Source organism: Triticum aestivum, chromosome 3B (assembly GCF_018294505.1).
Source record: "Triticum aestivum cultivar Chinese Spring chromosome 3B, IWGSC CS RefSeq v2.1, whole genome shotgun sequence".
Taxonomy (NCBI): domain Eukaryota; kingdom Viridiplantae; phylum Streptophyta; class Magnoliopsida; order Poales; family Poaceae; genus Triticum; species Triticum aestivum.
Window position 1 is genome coordinate 84,185,053 of NC_057801.1, and position 22,293 is coordinate 84,207,345.

Genomic DNA, 22,293 nt, shown 5'->3' on the forward strand with positions numbered 1-22,293 from the left:
CAAGAGGCATTATCTTCCAACGAATATGTTGCCCATACCCAACATTATACCTTCCGATTAAGTCTACTTCATCGCTTTCTTCCATCCAATTCAACCTTCTTCGAAGCTCAAACAAAACCTCCTCAAGGTTAGGACTTGTGGGGAAAACCGTCACTACCGGCTTCTTCTTCGGGTCACCATACTCCGCGTCTCCTTTCTCAAAGGAGACAAAGTCCACATGATGCACATTGATGATCCTCGCCATCTAGAATCATAAACACCAAAATGCATCAACAAAAAATAGCAAAATTGGATGACCTAGGGTTTCCCCAAATCCCCAAAATGTGAAGACTTCAACCAACAAAAAGAGGAGGAATGATGGAGAATACCTTGAGGGGTCGAAGGGAAGGATAAATCACCGATTTGGAGCTCTGATCCACGAAATTTTGTGGGCATTAGGTAGGGGCTTGAGTGGGGCGGCCGGGATGGAGAAGGGGAAAAGTGAGGGTTTGTAAAGGGGAAAACATGGGAGACTATGTTTAGTTGACGCAAGGGGCATGGCGCCCCCGGCAGGGGCGTCATGACCATGAGCACGGCGCCCTGTACTGGGGCGCCATGGTGCCATGCCCTGCCAACGTGGCAAGTCGCCACTGACCAGTATAGCGCACTTGACCGTGGCGTTATGATATCTAGCATGGCGCCCCGAATGCGGGCGTCATGCATGTAGGGCCATTTTAAGAAATAGTTTCAAAAGTGGGCCATTTTGTGCTGAACTTTGGCCAAAGCGCCAGTTTTGTGATTTTTCACGGCTGGCGACGCCAAGAAGACTAGGGTTTTAGAGTCGGGGCTGCAGCGGGCGTGAGGCGTTTGGCTGGTCGATCCGTCACTTCAAGACTGGTCGGAGGCGGCGCTCTCCTCCTCCGGCCGAGCCGACCCACGACCGCCGCCGATTCGTGCCGTTCTTCGCTCCCGTTCGTGCTGACGGCGGCTCCCTTTCCTCTGTTCCGTCTGAAGAGAACAGATCCAACCTCGGTTCGTTAGCTCCTCAACTTGAGATGCTTATATGGATCATTTCTTCCTTTCTTTCGATTTGGATGGTTGATTGACACATGGAACTCCTAGTTATTACTACTTATTAGCGTTCTTGTTGCCGGTAATTTTTATGTCCAATCCCGTGATTTCCTTGCTAAAGGCAAGAAATAAAATAAAAAATCAGCAGGTGGATGTTATCTCGTACTAGATTTGCATCGATACTAGTTATTATGTCCGTAGATTTCTTCCTTGCTTTCATTTTCCCAGCAATTCCAGATATGTCTCTGCATTGTTGTGTGACTTATGGGTTCTTTGCTGTCTGCTCAGAGATTTAGGGATAAATAGGGTGGTGCCTTAATTAATGTTCTTTAGAAAGAGGAGCACATAAATCTTCGATATATACTTGAAAGAACAATTTTTCATGTATCGACAATACTTTATTGTACATGTTTCAGAATTTCGATTGTTGCACTTTAATTGATGACTTAATGTCCAAAGGATTATACTTGAAAAAAAAAACCTAGTTTCTGTTCTATTGATGCAACTTCCTCAGGAGCACCTAGGTCTCAGTCCTCACATGGAGGAGGTTTTTATGCGATCGGTCAGATCAGTGTTATCTCTTAGACTTGTATTTCTGATTGGTTGTTTCTGGATCCCTTCTTTCTTTATTATTTTAGCAGTTTCAGATACTTGGGAGGATAATTACTAAGATGTTGTTCCTTTAGTAACACATGAATTTTCACCAGTATAATATTTATCTTTATCACTATAGCTAAAGTGATCTTATAGCCCTGCTGTGCTTAACTCTGATCTCATTAATTTCTGTCCAGTGCTGTGTACCTATTGAACCTGCATTGCTCGATGGAGGATCTCCCGGAGGAACTGTTTGCAGAGTTCCTCAAAAGGATCACCAGGACAAGTGATCTGAATTCTCTTTCCCTTGTGTCGAAGCGGCTCTACAAGATTGAGGCAGATCAGAGGGGTGCTATCCATGTTGGATGTGGCCTTTGCCCTGCTACAGAAGCCTTGACATCGCTGTGCACCCGATTCCCTAATTTGTGTAAAGTGGAAATCGACTACTCTGGTTGGACGGCAGGCCATGGCAATCAGTTGGACAACCAAGGCCTCTCTGTGTTATCATCTCACTGCCCCTCGCTGGCTAGTCTCGGTTTAAGCTTTTGCTCATACATCGATGACTCTGGTCTTGGTTATCTAGCCTGTTCCAAGAAACTAGCGTCCCTCAGGTTGACGTCCACACCAAACATAACTTCAAGAGGGCTTCTCACCGTGTCTGTTCATTGCCAGAGTCTTTCTGCTCTCCACATTATTGACTGCAACAAAGTACTCCCTCCGTTCCTAAATATTTGTCTTCTTAGAGATTGTAAATGGACTACTGCATACGGATGTATATAGACATATTTTAGAGTGCAGATTCACTCATTTTGCTCCGTATGTAGTCACTTGTTGAAATCTCTAGAAAGACAAATATTTTGGAACAGAGGGAGTAGGTAGCAAAGATTGGTTGGAGTACCTTGGCTCTGTAGGATCATTGGAGGAGCTTGTAGTAAAGAATTGCGAGGGCATCAGCCAGGATGACCTCCTGAAGTTTGGCTCGGGATGGATAAATCTACAGAAGTTTGTGTTTGAAATCAAGAAAAGATTCTTTCGTAATAGGTGGGCTGGTCCTAATGGGGGCTATGATCCCTCATACGACCCTCATAGCCTGAATATGTATGATTTCAGTTGTGAGAACATGAAGGACTTGAAGTTGGGATCTATCGAAATTGCGACAGGAAAAGGACTTCGTTTTCTCCTTGGGAGGTGCAAAGCACTGGAGAAGCTTTGCTTGGAGTATGTTCGGGGTCTAAATGACAACGACCTGATTGCATTATCCCAGAGCTGCAACAACCTTAAAAGCATCTCACTTTCGCTGGATCCTCAGTACTATCACGATGATTTCAGGACGGCATTTACTGATAACAGCCTTAAGGCTCTAGCTCTCAGCTGCCCTATGCTTGAGACTGTTGAGCTCACATTTGCAGATTGTTCTCCCATGTACCCGTCAGAAATAGGCTTCACACGGAAGGGCCTAGTGGCTCTCATTCAGTCTTGCCCGATTCGTGTTCTCGTGCTAAGGCGCGCCAACTTCTTTAATGACAAGGGGATGAAGGCCCTCTCATCTGCTCCATTACTGGAGACGCTCGAGCTTGTGGATTGCGAGGCTATAACTAATGCTGGGCTGGGTTTCATTGTGCATGCCCCATGCTTGATTAATCTCACGCTCCTCTGTGAAGGTGTGACTGATGTTGGAGTATCGAAGCTGGCACATTCACAGAAGTTAGAGTCTCTGATCATTGAACGCTGTTGCTGCGTCTCTGAGCAGGCAGTGCGTGGGGCTGCCAGATCAGTTCAATACTCCGAGTCTGTAAGCCACAGCGAGCTAGAAAAATTGTTCATGAGTTCTTAAGAGTGCCGTTGATGAAGTGGCCTCCAAAATTTGTCAGTTCAAAACCCTCTTCTGAAGTGATCAAGGTGTTGCTGAGTGCTGGCTCTGCATCAATTAGTTGGATGTCCCTGTCATCAACTCCATTATGTTTCTCCGTATTCTCCTTATCTTTCTCAACTTAGTTTTTACTTTGACCTTTTGCTGCTGTTGTTTACCTTAGTAGGAGAGCATCTGCAGGGGATTTCGGACCGTGTACCAGTGCACTTTTCTTGCTCTTGTAGTTTACTTTCTTCAGCTTGATGTTTCCGAAATTCAGTTACCTACGTGGTTGGGCTGTAAGGATTTTGCTGCCCAAATTATCTAACTTTGTGAAACTGATATTGCAGATGTAGTTGTGTGGTAAGCGTAAAAATAAGTGGTTTGGGGGACTTGCGTACTTCTATATATTTTTCTCGTGATATTTGTTATACTTACACATGAATTCTCGAAACTTGTTGGCCTGAACGTAAAATCAACATTACATTGAGTTGTCATAGTTCTGTTGGCCTGTGCGTAGTAACAAAACCTGCTCTTCACCTGTTTTGTTTCAGTTGAGACACGAGATCTTGTTAGTATTCTTTTTTTCAAACGGCACTTGCAGCGTACTGTCACTTGATCAGAAAACCCCGAAATAGAAAGGTCGTTCGATTGAACACTAGGAAAAACAAAGGAATCTCCGAAAGATTTGAGGGGTAGAAGCTTTCTGTAAAATACACTGAAAATCGTTACAAAAGAAATTCTTTAGGGTGTGTTTGACAGCAAAGTATTGCATAAACTGTAGTATTGAAAAACTGCAGTATTTTTGTCTATAGGTCCTAAAACCATAGTTTTGACATATCAAAGTTTTTTTTTTGCGGGTGCATATCAAAGTATTTTGTAGTATTGGGAATACTGTGACAGTGTTTGGCTGGTGCATATTTAGGACGATGTAAATTAGCTAGCTAGCCGTTTCATAGCAGTCGCAAGACATGCACGATCTTAGCTGACCAGTGGTTGCAAACTGAACGGCCATGCATAAATAGACCCGGCGGCAAGCTATGCATCAGCGGCGCGGCACGGAACTGCGCGGCGTCGCTCTGGCTTGGCTGCGGCTTGACCGACAGCTGCTATCGCGGTGCACTGAGGCATGGGGCGACGTTCGGGAGGAGCGCATGGACAGGAAGCAAGGCCGGTGTGGCTCGGCACAAGGGCCTGCGCAGGCTCAGCCAGCAGCGTGTTCGGAGTTAGCTTTGTAGCCATCAGGGTGCGCCACCATGGCATTAGCAATCTAGGCATGTGGTGTCCAGGGGCCGACCTGATGCACAACGCGTACAAGAAGAAGAGAAGCGCATCTGGGAGTAGGAAGGACACCATTTTTATTTCCATTCCCTTCTCTTGGCCGGCGATCTTCAGGGCGGCGGCGACGGCTTGGGAGCGAGGAAGGCGATAACAAACAGTCTCGTTTTCTTTGCGTGCTCTGTTTTAAAAAAAGAGGTTTAGGGTTCTTTTTTTAATACAGAGAAAATACCACGGTTTTGACAATACCACAGTATAAATACTACAATTTTTTGTGGGTGCCAAACAGCTCACGGTAAATTAAACCATGGTATTTTGAAAAGCTGCAGTATTGTCACAATACTTCAAAAAAACTGAGCTATCAAACGTTCACTCGCAGAAATCAAACAACCCATATAGCAAAAGTTTCTGAGAATTTCATTTCTCCATTTTTCTATTTTCTTATGAAAAGATGCGGAAAATAGAAGCAAAAGAAAAGAGGTTGTGATCTGCGCCGGCCGGCCCAAAATTTCGGCCAGTCACGCGCGATCCGTCTGATGCGAGCCGCGTGGGCCATTGGATTGGGCAGAAAACAATTTGCCCTAAGTTTCTCCTTCCTTGCGTTGGTCCCGCATCTCACGCAGCTCCTTGGATATGGACCGCCACGCTCTGTTGCCTCTGGTAGCAGCACCGCGCCGCCTGTCGCTCCACGCTAGATAGTCGTCATGCTCGCAGCCGCGCTCGTTGCCACCGTCGTGGTTCGTAGCAACCCACCACCAACATCTCGCAACCCCGTGAAGTAATGCGGGAGTTCGTGAATGGATATAGCAAAAAAGGTCGCCGGTGGTAGCAAAAAACGATACGGTTGCAGCAAAAACTTCCGCCATCGTCGCTGATTTGTAGCTCGCCGTGCAGGGTCGTAGCATCGTCGTCTCTCGTTGTAACTTTGATGTCGGCTGGTTCCAGCAAATTTCCAATATGTTTGTAGCTCGACGCAGGGGCGGACCCAGAGAGAAAATGACCCGGTGTCCAATTGCAAAATCACACATACTCTACATCTAAAATGGGGTGTCACACACTATACTATACACAAAATTACCAAGGAAACAATTTTTCACCCGGTGTCCTGTGCACCCGGGAAGCTGAACGTGGGTACGCCCCTGGCTCGACGTCAGTTAGTTCTAGCACGTGGTGACCGCTTCTCCAACCTCGGGCTGCCGGGTCGCATCTCCGACCATCGCTAGGTGCACCGACTGGCTTGCTGGTCGGTGCTCGCCCCTCGTTGCGCGCGGCCATGGCGTCCTCTGCACGGAGCATGTGAAGAGCCCAAAAAATGCAGGAGGGGTGGGTCTGTGGCGCAAGAGGGAGGCATGGAGAGGCTGCTGGTCAGTGGCGGGGGCAGGGCAAGGGTGCGCGATCGTGCGAGCTCAATGGGCAGTGGTGGTTTGCCGGGGGAGAGAGAATAAAAAGAGGAGACCTGTTTGGGAGAGGCGCACTAGGGACACACAATTCGCTTCGATCGTACGCATGCGGCGTGGTCGATCGAAGTTTCAGCCGGCCAGCCGGATACAAACGATTTTCCAAAAAAGAATATGAACTCTTTTGACAACTGAGCCTTCTAAGGGTGACTTCAAGCTATCCCTCAAACTCACTCCCTCAAAATGTCCACGGGCATCCGGTCGGGCAAATGCCATCCAACGTCTAAACATAAAGTTTTGAAATAATGTAGTTCAAAATTAAATTTAAATTATTTGGACACATGCTCTAATTGTCTATATGAACCGTCCACAAATGCTCCACCACATAAACGTTGTATTTAAGTTTCTCGATTGCGGATCTCACTACTGGAAAATAGGTTATTAATGGCGCACCTATTTTGGCTACTAATGGCGCACATTAGGTGCGCCATTACTAGCACGCCATTAGTAAGTTTTAGTAATGGCGCACATTTGATGCGCCATTACTATCCCAGACAGTAATGGCGCACCTAATAGTGCGCCATTACTAACCCTTACGTGCGCCATTAGTAATAAAGCCAAGTGCGCCACTAGTAACCTTAGAGGTGCGCCACTAGCTAAAAAGCTAGATGCGCCATCAATAAAGGCTGAAATGCGCCACTAATAGTATATTTGAAAAACAAAAAAAATACAAATTAAAAAAACCTATAAGGAAAAATAATTTAAAAACAAAAAATGAAATAGAACCATAATTTTTATTATAGCAAGAATATTACCATGTCTTTACAAGTATCCAATAAAAAGAAAATTGCACAGAAATAAAACAAAATCCTATAACTAATCTTCTACTCCCTCCGTCCAAGAATACCTCTCGCAAGGGGAGGAAATTTTGAACTGAAGTGCATTTTACATTACAACCCGTCATATATCAAATCAAAATCAATCGAGTCCACGTCCGATCGGTAGCAGCGCCTCGTCCTGGCATCGAGGAGAGCCAGAACTCATCTCTTCGGTAGCTCGTCACCACCCTCCCGGCAGCCTCCGACATCACGTACCCACCCTCCCGGCGTCGATCAACTGCTTTGAGGTAGCAGATTCCTCCTCTGTGTCTGCTCCTGCAATTAACACTTTGAATGCAATTAACAATTTGAATGTTAATAAGAGGCAAAGACAAGATGGATCAGTATATAATAATGGAGTACATGCACAATTAGATGTTCAAGCTGTTTAATGTCACTCCCATCATCACAATTTCATCTCAGAAAATGGAGTAGAATAGATTTAAGCATAGTGGGAGAACTTGGTGATGTGAGCGAAGCAAACTGCCTACATTCTAGAGATAGAGGAATATAGATATTGTTCCATACGAGTCTGCAAACTTACAATATAGGACCATATAGGCAGCCCTGTCATTGCCAAAAAACAAATATCACAAGCAGGCAGGGATTCTAGAAATAGAGACCAACCAGAATTAACAAGATGACACATGCCAACAACACAACACACTCGTGTAGTTTTAAAGAGCAGTGAACCCTTGATAATATGGAACGACAACATATAAAGCCCATTCATCGTCAGTAAAGTAAATATGTGTGTGCCGGACTAGCAGGACTGGATTTAACCGAACAATTAATCACAGCGCACTACTGGACCTTAAAAGAGTTAGCTAGCTAGGGGGGAGGGGGAAGTAAAACTAAAGCGTTGCTGGGTTAATCCAACAAATTTGCGATACAGACAGAGTTAATCCATTGGAGTCAGACTTGTTCGTCACCAAAAAATACATGCAAGTTACTAACTTGCTAGCGGACCAAGAAGCTACATGAGGTGATGCATTTGTGACAGCCTCTGTTTCATCCAAACTAGTGTAAATGGATTTGAGCAACCCTAAACCGTGTGCATACTGTATGGGCGGCCAAATCTGAAGGCACAGGCGGATGGGAGCAGCTTCTCTTTCTCCCCCTTGACCAAATCAGGTCAGAGACACAAATGCTCAGGAATCAGATCTGGAGATGGAAAAAGAGCTAAGGTAGCAGCAACGGGAGAGGATACCTTCCATGGCGTGCGTGGTCCTGGTGGGGAAGGGGAAGGAGCAACTTCCATGGCATTGTCCTCCTTCCTACAGAGATGAGACCTCTCATGGTGAGAAGTCCATGGAAGAAGGAGGAGCATAGGGGTCCGGTGCTGTACCTCGTTCCTGCGGCATGCATGCTAGGGTTTCGGGCGCGAGGCATGGCTGCTGGCAGGTCGGACTTCCATGGCCGGCCTCGAGGACCTCGGTGGTCGCGGCCCAGGTGGACGGCGGCGCGCCGAAGCGCAAGGACCCACCCACCCGATGTGGATCTGGGACCTTCCCTTCCCGATCCGCGGATGGGAGAGAAGGTTCTCGATTTGCGGATGGGAGAGAAGGTGGGGGGCGCGGGAGAGGGTGGAGCGGGGACGGCTCCACCACTCCCAGATCCAGCGCCGACGCTGCCTTCCGATCCGTCGCCGCCGAGCTCGGGCTCCTTGGCTGCGACTGCCGCGAGGAGGCGCGAAGGGGACCGAAGAGAGAGGAGGGCAAGGGCCGCCGCGCAGGAAGAGGAGGGAGCACTGGGAGGCAGCATGGATCGGGGCCGGGGCGAGGCCGAGAGACGTGTGTGCGTGGGGTGAGGGAGAAGAGGATAGGGTTTTCGTGCGAGAGAGAGAGGAGAGAGATGGTGGGCGGTCAGGCTGCGGCACTTGCCTACAAAACCACAATGGCGCACCGCATGGAAAAGTGCGCCATTAGTATCAAAAATAGCAATGGCGCATCAAGGGAAAAGTGCGCCATTACTATGTCCAGAAGTGGGTCAAAGCTTGGTCAAACATAGTAGTGGCGCACTTTTTACTAGTTGCGCCATTAGTAGTTTTGCAAAAAAATAATAAAAAATATAATAAAAAAATAACATTAGTGGCGCACTTTCCGACAGGTGCGCCATTACTAGTTACAACTAGTTACAACTAGTAATGACGCACTGTGTCTGGATGCGCCATTAGTATGTTTGGACAGGCGCACTAGTTCAAATTTTTTTTGATACTAATGGCGCACCCTGGGCCAGATGCGTCATTAGTAGTTTCAACTCTAATGTCGTATCAGAAGGTGGTGCGCCATTAGTACATACTAATGGCGCACCGCTTGTCTGGTGCGCCATTAGTGTCAATCCCATCTATAGCCCTTTTTCTAGTAGTGTCTGACGATGCATTCGTAGAAATTGCTCACATGTTGCCGCATTCTTCTCTAGAAGTTGGGCATGATCACCCATCTGTTCTAAATCCAGAACTTGGTGAACTGCCTCACCTCATCCCCCACAATCACGTTGTGCACATACAAGTTGTCATCACCTCACATGAATGTCTTTATCTCATTGTTTAGTAGGTCCGTGAGTTGGATTTCCGCGTGAATAACTGTAAAATGGGCTTGGAGTATTTCAAATGTTCTCACTGTATCCTTTTTAGCACATTCTTGTCTTGCAACAAAGTGGGATTTTTTGTTATCTAGTGAATTGAAGATGGTTTGACAAAATTCACCCAAGAAGGATAGATACGATCACAAAAAAATTATCTGTGTTGTACGCATGCCCATTAATGATATAGTTGCACGCAGGAGCTTCTCACACACAACCTTGCAAACAATGGAGACCATGCACCACATTGATGTCATTATGAGACACTGGCATGTCGGAAAAAGAGTGTCAAGCCTTCAGATCTTGCGATGCAACTGCTTCAAAAATAATGGTGGGCTTTTTGTGATGACCTGATATTGCCTTTGTTTAGCATGTGTGCATTTCTTTCGTTTTTCACTACATGCAATACATGAATCCGAGCATACATGGAAACCCTCTTACTTCTCCCATTGCCATGAGTCTTCATGTGTCTTTGTCATTTGATTCTCTATAGTACTCCAGTTCAAACACCTTGATCACTTTAGTAGCAAACTTGACCATGGGTTCGAGACATGTGCTTTCAGACATCGAGGGGTACTCATTCCACTAGTTTGCGGTTGTGCCAACGGAAGCATCCTCATAGCAGTCATGCACTTCTGAAGACTAGAGAACCCAACGCAACCAACGACATCCATCTTGAGCTTGAAGTAATCATCATACGCCCTCACACCTTCCATGTTGCGCAAGAACAATGGTCGCATCCAGTATTGACGCCGGAAATTGCAGTCGAGTAGCGCATCGGGGGAAAAGTAGTCCTCGTAGAGACTAACATGCCATCATGCACGATGCTGATTCAACACTTGATGTCCCAGCTTTGAACCCTTGAGGTTGAGAAAATGCTCCTCAACATGCTCCGTTTCATCAAGAATTGCCATCATCATCATAGTTTCAGTATCACCTTCGACGAATCCATAAACTCGGTGTAAAAGTACTCCTCGTCTGAATCCTTCGTGTTTGCTTCAATGTAAACAACAAAAACGTCGAAAGAAATGCGCTATGACATTTGACTAAACACTTCCATATGCAGCGCACACCCTCCTCCCTTTACTAGTTTCTAAGTGGGTCAACCCATGCAGTCCTTTGCCTCACTGTTTTTTCAGGCAAGTTTTTTTTGTGTGTTTTACTTATATTTTGCTGGTTATTTCTTTATTTTTATTTTTTAACTTGTAACTTTTTAAACCTTATTTTTTATATTTTGAGAAAGAATAATTAAATCCATGAATATTTTTTCAAATTCATTTTTATTCGTGTTTTTTCACAAAATTTTTAAAAATAGCAAAAAATTGACCTGCTGAGACCGATGAGCAAAAAGAACAATTAACGGCATGGGCTGAGCGAGCGAGTGGGTGATCCAGCAAAGGCAAGTGAGCAGATGGGCGACATTATTGGGCTCGGCCAAATGGCGCGTTAAGGGTGGGAGCTATTTTTAGGAAGCTTCTACTGTGTTCTGGGTGGTTTGAGGAAGCTTGTCGTCGGTCTTTCCATTTTCCTTGTAATTTTTGCCAGTTTTCTGTCTTTCTTCTTGGTTTCGATTTTCTGTTTAATGTTTTCTTTTTTTTTGTCCTTTTAGTTTATGTTCCTTCTTTTTTTCCCTTTTTATCTTTTAAATTCGTCAACATTTTAATCTGCCCACTCCAGTGTACAAATATTTTTACAAGTCCTGACGTTTTAAAGAAATTATGTGAAAAATTGTTTACATTTTTATGCATATTTTTATAGGTGTGAACATTTTTTGATTGCTGTGAGTTTTTTAATTGATACAAACATTTTTCTATATGTTATAAACATTTAATAAAAGTTACATGAACAAAATTTTATATTTTTATAAACATATTTGAAGTTCTGTAAACAAAATTTTTGAATGGCATTTTTTTGTATGTTATTATTTTCTTAGAAAAAAATGTGTGATGCCCTTTCATGAACATTCTTTTATGTCATTAACCATTTTTTGGGCATGTGAACACTTTTGTTAAATGGGACATACATTTTTTTAAATGCTACAAACTTTTTTAAATATACAAACATTTTTATCAAAATTGCGAATAATTTATTTTTTATAAAAAATCTGGATGCACGAAACACTTTAAAAAAATGCAAGAACACTTTTTTTGAACTACAAGAAAACTTCGTTGTACTGCAGAAATAAATTTTTGAAATTACATAAAAGTAGCATGTTTTACCAAATATACATTAATTTTATGAATAGGGGAAGTAATAAATATATTTTTTTGAACACTAATAAATAAAAAATAAAGATGGAAAGAAAGAGAAAAAAAAGGAAAAGAACATGCATACATTGTGCCGCACGATGGGTCAGGCGAGAGCTAAGCGAGCAGAAATTTCGGCCTGACCCATTTAAGGTGTGTGTTTTCTTTTTGGATGGGTTTTAAGGTGCATGGTAGGCGAGCGTGTCATACATCTCGAACAAGCGGGGTTTGTTAAAAAAACTTGGTGTTTATTCTTATTGCGAATTAGCTACAACGTTTTTATCGTGCACAAAATTACAATGTAATACTTCAGATCATAGATACAAAAATATTACAAAATTCTTTTAGAACAATCCCACAAGGGTTGGGGGTTGTTCCCTCAAAACACAATTCCGGGACCTTTTTTGCATTTGCAACCAAGTTGAATGTTCAGTGGCCCAAGTTTGGGATGGTGATAATCTTAAGTTAACTTTTAGAAGATGTGTAGACAATGCGGGTTTTGAACGCTGGATTCAGTTGGTAGATCTGGTCAAAAGTTGTCATTTGAGTGATGAAGCTGACTCTCCTATTTGGACTTTGGAGGCGAATGGAGTGTATTCGGCGAAATCTTTTTATAAACAAATCAACTTTTGGGGTGTGGTCTATGATATTGGTGACAAGCTTTGGAAAGTCCTTTGTTCTCAAAAAATACATGTGTTTCTTTGGCTAGGTGCTTATAACAAGATTCTTACCCGTGATAATTTGGCTAAGAGAAGACCTGTAGAAAATTTAACTTGTGTGTTTTGCTCTGAAAACGAATATGTGCAACACTTGTTATTTGATTGTGTGATTGCAAAACGGGTTTGGGATTTTGTCTCTGAAGCTTTCGATTATCCTTACATCAACAGTTTCAATGATGTGTGCGCCTTGTGGTAAATGCATAAAAGGAAATTCGTGCTTAATTTGATAGTGGATGCATTCTTATGGAGCATTTAAAAATTAAGAAATGATTTATGCATTCAGGGCCGTACCTGGAGAAGTGTCAAATGTGTTCTTGCGAAGCTAAGCTCCCATCTGCAGCAATGGAAAGTTCTCTGTGACGACGCTCAGGCAACACTTTTGCAGCGGTGCATTCTCCTCCTGGACAAACGTCGCAGAGAACTTTAGTGGATCGCCTGGAGATGATCGTGAAGGCCGAGAAGTTGATGGCGTGCCAGGGGTTCTGTTAGATTCCTGTGGTGTTCTTGTACTTTTGGGCATGTAATAAAATAACTAGCTCTAATACTTTGGTTTGAGAGAACCGTGCTCTCTGGATCCTATCTTTTAATTAGTTGGGGTGGTGTTACACCAGTGGGTGCTGTTTGTGGGTGTTGAGCAACTCTGGTTTCTGATTTCGCTTCATTAATAAAATGGGGCGGAAGGAAACCCCTTTCATTCAATTTTTTTTTACAAAATAAGTTCTATAATTAATAATTACATTAAAATAGGCCAGAATTTTTTTCTTCGTGGTATAAATATTTGCAACATGAAATACCGACAAGACTTCTGTAGAAAGACTGTGGTCAGATTGGAGAAGTGACGCCACTCTATAACTATAAAATAAAATTCCTTTTCACCTTGAAAAAAAAACTTTTGAATACACTATGAAGATGCAAGGTTCCTCTCACCTTGCAGCGGCGAAAATCCCTGGCAACTGCCTGTGGAGCCCTAAGCCTCTCGTCTCCCTATCCTCCGCACTCAAGCGAGGTATAGACGTTAAGCAACAAGGAGGTGAGAGTTCTCGTGGGCCTTTAGGTCTCTTCAGCCCATGTGTTTATTACTCAACTATCCTTCAGTACCATTTTATTCGGCCCATTAAACCACTCCGGCAAGGCAAGGACGCTGGCGAAGCGGCGCGGCACCCACGGTGCTCCTCCGGCGAACGGCGGCGATGGACGGGAGCGACGCCGACCCCGGGACGGGAAGCGGCGGCGGGGGGTTCGAGTGGGACGCGGATTCCCAGCTCTACTACCACGCCAGGTTCCCCTTCCTACCCCCCTACGGTCTAGGTTTCTTCTTCCAAAGCTCGAGCAGTTGCGGCTGCTCGAATCGAATCCATTCTGGTATCCAGTTTTTTCCCAGGCGGGAGCGTTGATGAGTGATAGAATCATTTGCTCGAGAACGGGCTGGTAGTTAGTACTAGCAAATTTAGGGACATCAGGGTTCAGGGGTTAGCATTGCTGCCCCAGTGCAGATTACTTGCGATTATTTACATTTTTGGGTTAAATATCTGTTGCTGTTGTGAATTTCACTTGAATATGTACTTCTGTCTGTTTGTGAGAGGGGTTGAATCTCTCCTGTTTTGGAATAGGATGTTTTTTTTATGATGCATTGTCACAATAATTAGCGGTAAGAGTCTAAGAGAGCACATAGGGTTAGTTATGTTAGAGCGTCTCTAACTGACCCCTCATAATCGGTTAGGAGGAGTATAAATTCACGTTTTCTCCTCTAAAGTACACCTAGCCGAACCCTTATAACCGTTAGTGGAGGATATTTTTTACTCCACGGTGGCCGCGACCTTTAAACATACTCAGGCGCCCACCTGCGGAGTAAAAATTCCCCACACTCCACCTCTCCTCCTCTTCCATTCCACCGCCGCCCAAGCCCTGCTGGCGCCCCCCACCCCCATCCACTCCGGCGCCGCCCCGCCGCCAAAAATGGCTGGATCCGGCCATTTTAAGTGAAGAAATCTCCGAGTTTTAAGTGAGTCTAGTTGTGTTGATTTTGCGTAAACACTGGACAGTGGTCTGCTAATCATATGATGTGTGCTTTAAGTTCAAGATGTCATGATAATCACCCGGGTGATCTTTTGACTGTGCAAATTCATCATTCTTAAATTTGTTGATTGTGTTATACAGAGTTTGGATGATTTTATATGTCATACTCACTTCATTCTTCAACAGTGAACCAGTAGGTGCAGAATACTGATCACAAATAGCTTGTAATTTGCTTGATAGTTCATTTTTGTTGTTGTAGCGACCTAACTTATTCTTTGAATACAATTCATGTTATAGAAATATAAGGCTTTCTCTGTCCAAAACTCTACTGTACTCCTCTGTTCAGCATATTATTCATCCTTCTCGTTTTGGTTATTACCATTGTTATATTTTAAACATTTCTTCTGATGTTTACTTACATTTTCAGTACTGGGTTTTACCATGACCCTGTCGCTGGCTGGTACTACAGCAGCACAGATGGTCAGTACTACATCTATGAGAATGGAGGTTACGTGTTATGGACTTCAGATGCGGTACTTACAAGTTCATCTGGTTCAAGTTTCTCAATGTATCAGTGTCTTGTGTGATCTTACACCCATGTCTATATTCAAACAGGGCAAGGAACCCAATGTACAGAGTCCATGTGATGAAGCTAGCCAAAGTTTCCTGGAATCCTCTTGTAAGTCTCATTAGTTGATAATGCTGCAACTTTTGAGGGCATATTTGTTCGGCATCTATATCTATCTTGGAATTAATTGTTGAAATATAAACATGCGATCTTTAGCTTCAGAACAGTAACACCAGCCATATCTGAAAGGGAACCTGCAGTACAGTGTTGTAGTTTTGTTTTTCTTTTATAGAAAGGGTCCAGGCTATCTTTTTGGGAAACAAATCATGAGAAATAGAAGTCTTTGTAACAGTTGGTATTGGAAAAATAATGCGATATTTTTTACATTTAATAGCAGGACCGGAACCGGATATTCCACATCAACCGCCATCAGAATGGTTCTTGCATAAATAATCACTCTCTCTTATCTGATAAACATCTTTTTTAGACACCTGATTCTTTTGCGCTTGATTCTGTTATTCTTTTACAGGCTGGAGGAAACACTAATTAACATGTATTTATCAGGATACTCTAATATAGAGGTCAACACTGAAAATTTACTAGGAGAATCACAGATAAGTGGTTAGTAACTTGAATTATTGCTGTTTTCCCCTACCTTCTTGTATTGTGAGATGCTGAAAGTCTGCACTGGCAATTCTAATAAATTTATTATGGTCACCAGAGGAAGGCAAAAGTGATGAAGTTGAGAATAAACTCAGTAACGTGGCTTCAGATAATGCGTCAGACTCTCTGAATGATGCTACATTACAGCAAATAGAAGGTAAAATGCAAATCGAGAACTTCACAGCTGTGCATGAATCTTTAGGGGAAGGTGAGGGGTAACTTCATTTTATTTACTGAAATGCTGAGCACTGACACATGCTAGGGATTATCTGGTGTGTTGTCTCTGTGTGATGTGTGCGTCTTACTGATATTTTGCTTTGCATATTGTTTCCCCAGAAGAAGAGAACTGGCTTTCTCAGTATGGTCAAGTAGAGAGAGTAAATGATGAGCTGCCATTGTTTCCGAGTGTTGATCTTTGGGACTGGCATATGGTCACAGAACCTGTTAGCAAAGGTCAACCCATGACTAGGCTTGTGGGACATTTAACTAGGGGTTCTAGTAAGCTTCATCCTTCTCTGCCTGCTCGTGGTGGCCTTCTAAGAACCGCTCCTGTTCGTGAAGTTCATCTTGATCTTGTACGTGTTTCATCAGGTAAGACTGGATACTTGGATAGGGTAGAAAGATAGGAATGTGCACCGCTCTTTTGATACCAAGGCATAGACGGTTTTCCTTCCTAATATACTCCCTCCGTCCTCAAATAAGTGGACATATAGAAATTTTAAGACAGATTATGGGGTGGAGTAGACAATGCATTGGGAAGGTGCAAGCCACTATCTCTCTCCTCTTTAATTCCCCACCTCCAATGAGCTAAGTGCATGTAGAAAATGAGGAGACCTGTTGAATGTTATTGGGCTTGATTCCCATGTGATGAGAGAGAAACATTTTTTCTACTTTAAAGTGCACTGGGAAGATAGAAGCACACTCTTTTGTGGACAAATTTCGAATGCTAAATGTCCACTTATTTGAGGACGGAGAGAGTAAGTAAGTTTCTTTTGCTGAAACTTGAATATAATATGATGGAATTTTCTGTATCAGATACCATTATTAAAGCTTACAATAAGACAGAATACTATGAAGAAAAATTTCTGCTGTTCTTTGGTTGACAATTATTGGGCCTAAAACTCCATGTAATACTTATACTAGTACTCATGTATCAGGGAAGTTGTACAGGCTGAGGAACCCAAGCAGAAAATACCTGGCCTCTTTATCAGCGTATGACTCTTCGAACCCAACAAAAGAGTGGGCTTTTCCTGACCTATATGCCAACCCTAATAACAATTCAGATAAGCAGTCTACTGCATGTTGCCTGTCTGATGTTGCTCATGAATCTTCTACTGGGGAAGGTGTTTCAGCTGCTAGTGGCAAGGTAAGTTAATGTTTAACTGATTCCTCTTGTTGCCATTTACTTAAATATTGTCTAACCTGTTTGTTTCCCAACAATTTATTGAGAGTCAAACCCATTTGGAGACCTATGTGCCAATTATTGTCTTGCACCCTTTTCAGGGACATTAAGTTGGTTTTGACAGTGTTTAAGTTTGTGCTATTTTCAGCTTATTAGTGAATTTTGAATTTTGCAACCTATTTGTTTGTCATCTCATGCCGCATTGGAGATCATGTGATTGGAAGCAGTTGTTAAAAAACATAGAAGAAATCTTAAAGGCTAGAGGAAGCGTCAATGCTTCCTTTGTCTAGTGAGTACTACTCCTAGGTAACAATTTAAATGTCAAACGTTAAACTCAAGAGGTTTGATATTTATATAGACAGAGATTTATTAATTGTTTTATGCCAACAACGCTTTCCATCGAATTAGAATTTTATTGACAGTAGTTTTATGGCTTATGTACACTATGTAGCCTGATTCTGGGTGTCTTAAACAATGTATATGCATGGTTGAAAAGTTACTGTATCATATTGCCATATCAAAATACATTGACAATGCTATATTGCTCCATGTTCTAATCTTTCTTAATTTCATCATCTATAGAAGTTCGGAGTACCACCTCTGTCGAATTGTTTCCTTATACAGCCACATTTCTAATTTATGTTGTAAATAACAAAGTTAAAGCATCAGCACTGATGTTCTTGACAACAATATTCTGAGATTTTTGCAATATTTGTAGGAGCACAAGATAAATACTTATAGGGACAGGGCTGCTGAGAGAAGAAAGCTACACCGCGGCTTAGGGATAGGACCCGGGCAGAAGCAAAGTAACGGCATGAGTTCTGATGAATATGAAGAGGCAACCGAGGACATGGACTCCTTGGGAGCTGGACCAGTTGATATGAACTTATGTTCCAGTGGTTTGAAGTCTGCCAAGAGAATCATGGAGAACATGGGCTGGAAAGAAGTATGTGCCTATCTTATCTGTACTGTTGGACTTGGTATATGCCTTTGCATTCTAGGATGGAAAAAAGTATACTATCAAGAACAACGAGAAAAAAAATCCAACTCTATAAGAACAAAAAATATTCTGTATATATAGTTTTTTGTAAACACTACTTCCCTCGTGTCTCAGTGCCTGAGGACATCAGGGCAGACATATCTATGAAGTAACATATTTCCTACGTTTCTGAACCAACGGTGATAAGCGATTATTAGAATTAAGTATAATATTTGGTGAAGCATGTTTTTCATTGATCAGTTTTTTTTAGCAAACACATAGCAAAATATTTATAAGTAATCTATTTCTTACACCAAATATTCGACTTTCTTATTGATTTTATTTTATTGTCAAACTTGTTTAGGGAGAGGCCCTTGGTAAAAGCAGACAGGGTATTGTAGAACCTATACAGCCTACTTTCAACAAACATGGTGCTGGTTTGGGATGGAGTCAAACCCGCTGAGACGTTCTGATCTCTGAACCCCTGTACATGGTGATTCCAGCGCACATTGTTTTTACCTCCGGAGGTAAATTTTACATTTAATAAGATAGTGAGAATGCACCAAATTTATATATTCATTAGTTTGCAGAGCTTCTCTCACGCATCTTAAAAATTGGAACTTATTAACTCATACTGGAGAGCATATGTTGAACATAATTTGCTATCTGAGACATGGAAATTCACTGACTATTGTTTTTGGTTATATCTAGTGTAAGTAGTAACTTCTCAAACTTTGGCATGGTTGATTGAGGCGTAACTTCTTCTATGCAGGATTGGTGTAACAGATTCATGGTCATCGCGGCAGTCCTGACTGTTCCAAGGACATTGTATTACTAATGCAGTAAAGGTTCTGTTTCCGAATAATGTTTAATTTGTCCTGTACTGCATGTAGGAAACCTATTGTGTAACTGAAATTGTCTGGATTAAAATCCTTAAGGATGGCTTTACCTGTCGTTTTAATATAATCTACATATTTTGTGCTTTTCCACCTGAGACCTGATAAAATGTGCAACGACCTGGAATTGCTCTTTTTAACACTATTTATTTCTGTATTTGCAATGTGATAAAATGCTTTTAAACCTGTGGATCTTTGATCATTTTTTTTTCTTAGGTGTAGTTTGTAGTAGATGCAATTATTTTGTACTTACGAGGCGCTAGGATACCATCATATCATAAACATATTTCTTTGGAAGTAGTGTTATGCTATGGATTTCAGCTTCATTATCTTATTTAATGGCATTTGACCGACAACTACTTCAGTTCTTCAAGAACATTGGATTGATGTAGAACAGTAGCCAAGGTTCATAAAAATGCTAGAGCGGAACTCTTGGACGTGCCACTATACTACAACGTAAGCAAAAGAGCGCATTCGGGGTCTAATAGGATTGATTAGTCATCCTGATCCTGCATTTCATGCCGTGTGAATTAGTACCTTGGACAAGCAAGTCTCTTGCATATGACAAAAGACGCTGAGATCATATGATCAAAGTGTACCGAAAAGTAAAGTTAGTCTTCCTTGGGAGTGATTAACAATCTAAATATTTTGGGAGGAGGCTTGGGGCTGCTCATTGTGCACAAGCAAGGTATATATGTACCGCGTATGACAAAAGACCAATGAGATCACAGAGAGGAGGGAAGAGAGGGGTGGTTAGGACTTACTATATGCTTACTTTTGGCCTAATTGCTTTCTAGGGCGGAAAGAAACCAAAGGGCCCAATTCCACGACCCTGGAAACCCGGGCACTGCTCCCAATATGGTTATGTAAAGAACAGTTCTTGATGTGGCAATCACTCTGATGTGGGTTCAACTGCCCAAGTGTGAGTTGACGCCAGAGCAACTCTGACGTGGGTTCAAACTACTATTTGAATCTGCAGTGATTTACTGACTTTAGTGTGCATAATTCATCGTGATTGTCTGCATCGTTTGTTGCTAACATTCATCATCAGACCTTACACACGTTTTTTGGTCCTGCAGGCACCAGAGGATACTGTGGAAAAATCGAATTTCAGCAGCGGTTACCATGGATTCACGAAGTTCTTACTCCTTTTGTGACCAATCTATTTCGATTTGTAAATATAACAAGAGAAAGCATTTGATGTGATGGTCAAAATATCTATCTCTATTCACTCTTTTATTTGTTATAATGGTGTTAGTTGATTTGCTTGCCCCGTACCCTTGGCTCATGAAACTGATTCACTCTTATGAAGCCACAGTAAAGAGGATTGATCCATGTGAAAGATGGGGTGAAACCGAAGAACATGTGATTAACAAACAGAAGCAAAACCAACACAACTTCTGGGATTTTTCATTGGAGTTGCAGATACTTGTTGTACTGAACAGTTGAAGCCTTATGGTGAAGCTCCCCTCCATTAATCTGCCAAGGCTTTACCAGGTCCTATTAGGTAAAGCACACAAACTAAACTCTCTTACTCCTAGATAATGTTGGCCTTGGTATACTGTCAACTCCTAACTCCAGCTCACAAGAAATTGTTTTTTCCGACCTATACCTTCTATCACAAGAAAAATGACATTGAAAGCTTCGACAGATCCTTTTAAGTATTTATAGACTGAAAACTTGAAAATTACATGCGTAGATGTGTCTTAAAAAGTATTTACATGGCATTATAATAGTGTTGAACATTATACATACAGTAGCACTAAAAACTACCGATCAACGTTAGTACGTTACGTCTTAAACCGTGTCAATGTTTGAACGTCATCTTTTTTTTGTGAGCTGGGCTGAGAGTATATAAGTATGTTTTGCCTTTATTACTTGAAGTCTCACCTTTGTGTGCTACTGGGGGCGTGTTTGGTTGTCATCCGTGGGATTGCCTGCATTGCATGCGTTGCTGAGTTGGGCCTGGTTGAGGTAAAACAGGGAAAAAAAATCAACAGTTGCCTGCATCGAGGCTGTCTGCATTAGGGGATTGGTTTAGGCACAATGTTTGGTTATCTACATTGCCTCGGCACATGTGTTTGGTTGCCTGCATGGGATATGATTAAAACTTACCAGCTACCCATAACACACACGATGCCATGGGGACTGCGATGAACGATGGCGAGGACACAAGCAACTAGTTCTCGCGTCGCCGTCGGACTCGGCGCCGAGGCCACCGTCCACCGCTGCGGGCTCGCCCGTGCGGGGAACGCTTGCCTCTTCGGGTTGACGAGCAAGCTTCCCGCCATCGTGGCAAGAAGAGCCTCCAGGAGAAGCAAAAAAATCGTTCTTTGTCTCGTGCCCAATTGGAGACTCTGGAGCTCATCAATGGTCGATAGATACCGAGCAGGGAGGGGAACAACCAGCAGCAGAAGCAGATCGGAACCGGGATGGATTGGGGCCGGTGGACTGGTCGCCTCCGCAGCCGCCGAGAGGAGCACCAAGAAGCTTTGCCGCCACTGTGATCCAATGTCTCTCGCCGTCGTCGGCAGCATGTCGGAGATCCCCTCGCTCCTTTCTTCGCTCTCTGTCGCCAAGCGCCACTCCCCTGCTTCCCCTTCGTGGACGAGACGCCCAAGCGAGACGACAATGGTCAGGGGTTCATGAGTTGCGCGCCGAGCCCCAGCCGCCTCCCAAGGACTACTGCTGCTTTGATGTGTTCGCGTCTTCGCCGGTTTGGACACCATCAGGGTCCAGAGCCGGGGCGGCGGCGCCTAGAAGAGCGTTGATGAGCAGAATGGGTTCAGAATGTCCTTCCGCGTCTCGTCCTCCCGGACGTCCTAGTCAGGGAGTCGCCGCTCCTCGGCACGATGACGAAAGGAGAGCGGCACCTGATGTTCCTCTCTCCAGCCCCTCACCCTCTCCTCTCTCGCCTGTATTCGCAAGAGCCCGAACTCCTTGCATCGTTGAGGTTCGCTGACCTTCAGCTCATCGTCGACGTCCGCCGCCACCTGTCGGACCCCTACCGCGCCACCAGCCTTCCTTCCTGTCGTCCCCATGCCCTACCTCGCCCAGTCCTGGCGAGGGGAGCTGCTGCCGATGCGCTCCATGCTGGAGAGAACGCGACCTCCTGCCTGCTTCGTGCGAGTCCATGGAAGAGCTCCTCTCCCGAGCGCATCTGCCTCGCATCCGA

The 22,293-nt window shown here is 43.5% G+C and overlaps 2 protein-coding genes across 3 annotated transcripts; both read left to right on the forward strand.

The window, feature by feature from the left end:
* The first annotated feature begins 801 nt into the window (after window positions 1-801).
* Window positions 802-3,877, forward strand: LOC123064899 (F-box/LRR-repeat protein 14). The gene is made up of 3 exons (XM_044488296.1): window positions 802-1,011; window positions 1,842-2,352; window positions 2,513-3,877. Exons 2-3 carry the CDS (start codon window positions 1,873-1,875, stop codon window positions 3,476-3,478), a joined length of 1,446 nt encoding a protein of 481 aa, XP_044344231.1. The 5' UTR covers window positions 802-1,011; window positions 1,842-1,872; the 3' UTR covers window positions 3,479-3,877.
* A 9,817-nt stretch (window positions 3,878-13,694) lies between these two features.
* On the forward strand, window positions 13,695-20,395 carry LOC123068771 (RNA-binding protein 10). Of its 2 annotated transcripts, none has more exons than XM_044491425.1 (12): window positions 13,695-13,873; window positions 15,038-15,143; window positions 15,226-15,289; window positions 15,573-15,615; window positions 15,708-15,799; window positions 15,900-16,049; window positions 16,178-16,432; window positions 16,999-17,207; window positions 17,962-18,189; window positions 18,587-18,749; window positions 18,995-19,070; window positions 20,198-20,395. In XM_044491425.1, exons 1-10 carry the CDS (start codon window positions 13,785-13,787, stop codon window positions 18,683-18,685), a joined length of 1,335 nt encoding a protein of 444 aa, XP_044347360.1. In that variant the 5' UTR covers window positions 13,695-13,784; the 3' UTR covers window positions 18,686-18,749; window positions 18,995-19,070; window positions 20,198-20,395. The 2 variants fall into 2 exon arrangements, with proteins under 2 accessions (XP_044347360.1, XP_044347361.1); XM_044491426.1 differs by having other exon boundaries at window positions 15,900-15,998.
* Window positions 20,396-22,293: the final 1,898 nt, after the last annotated feature.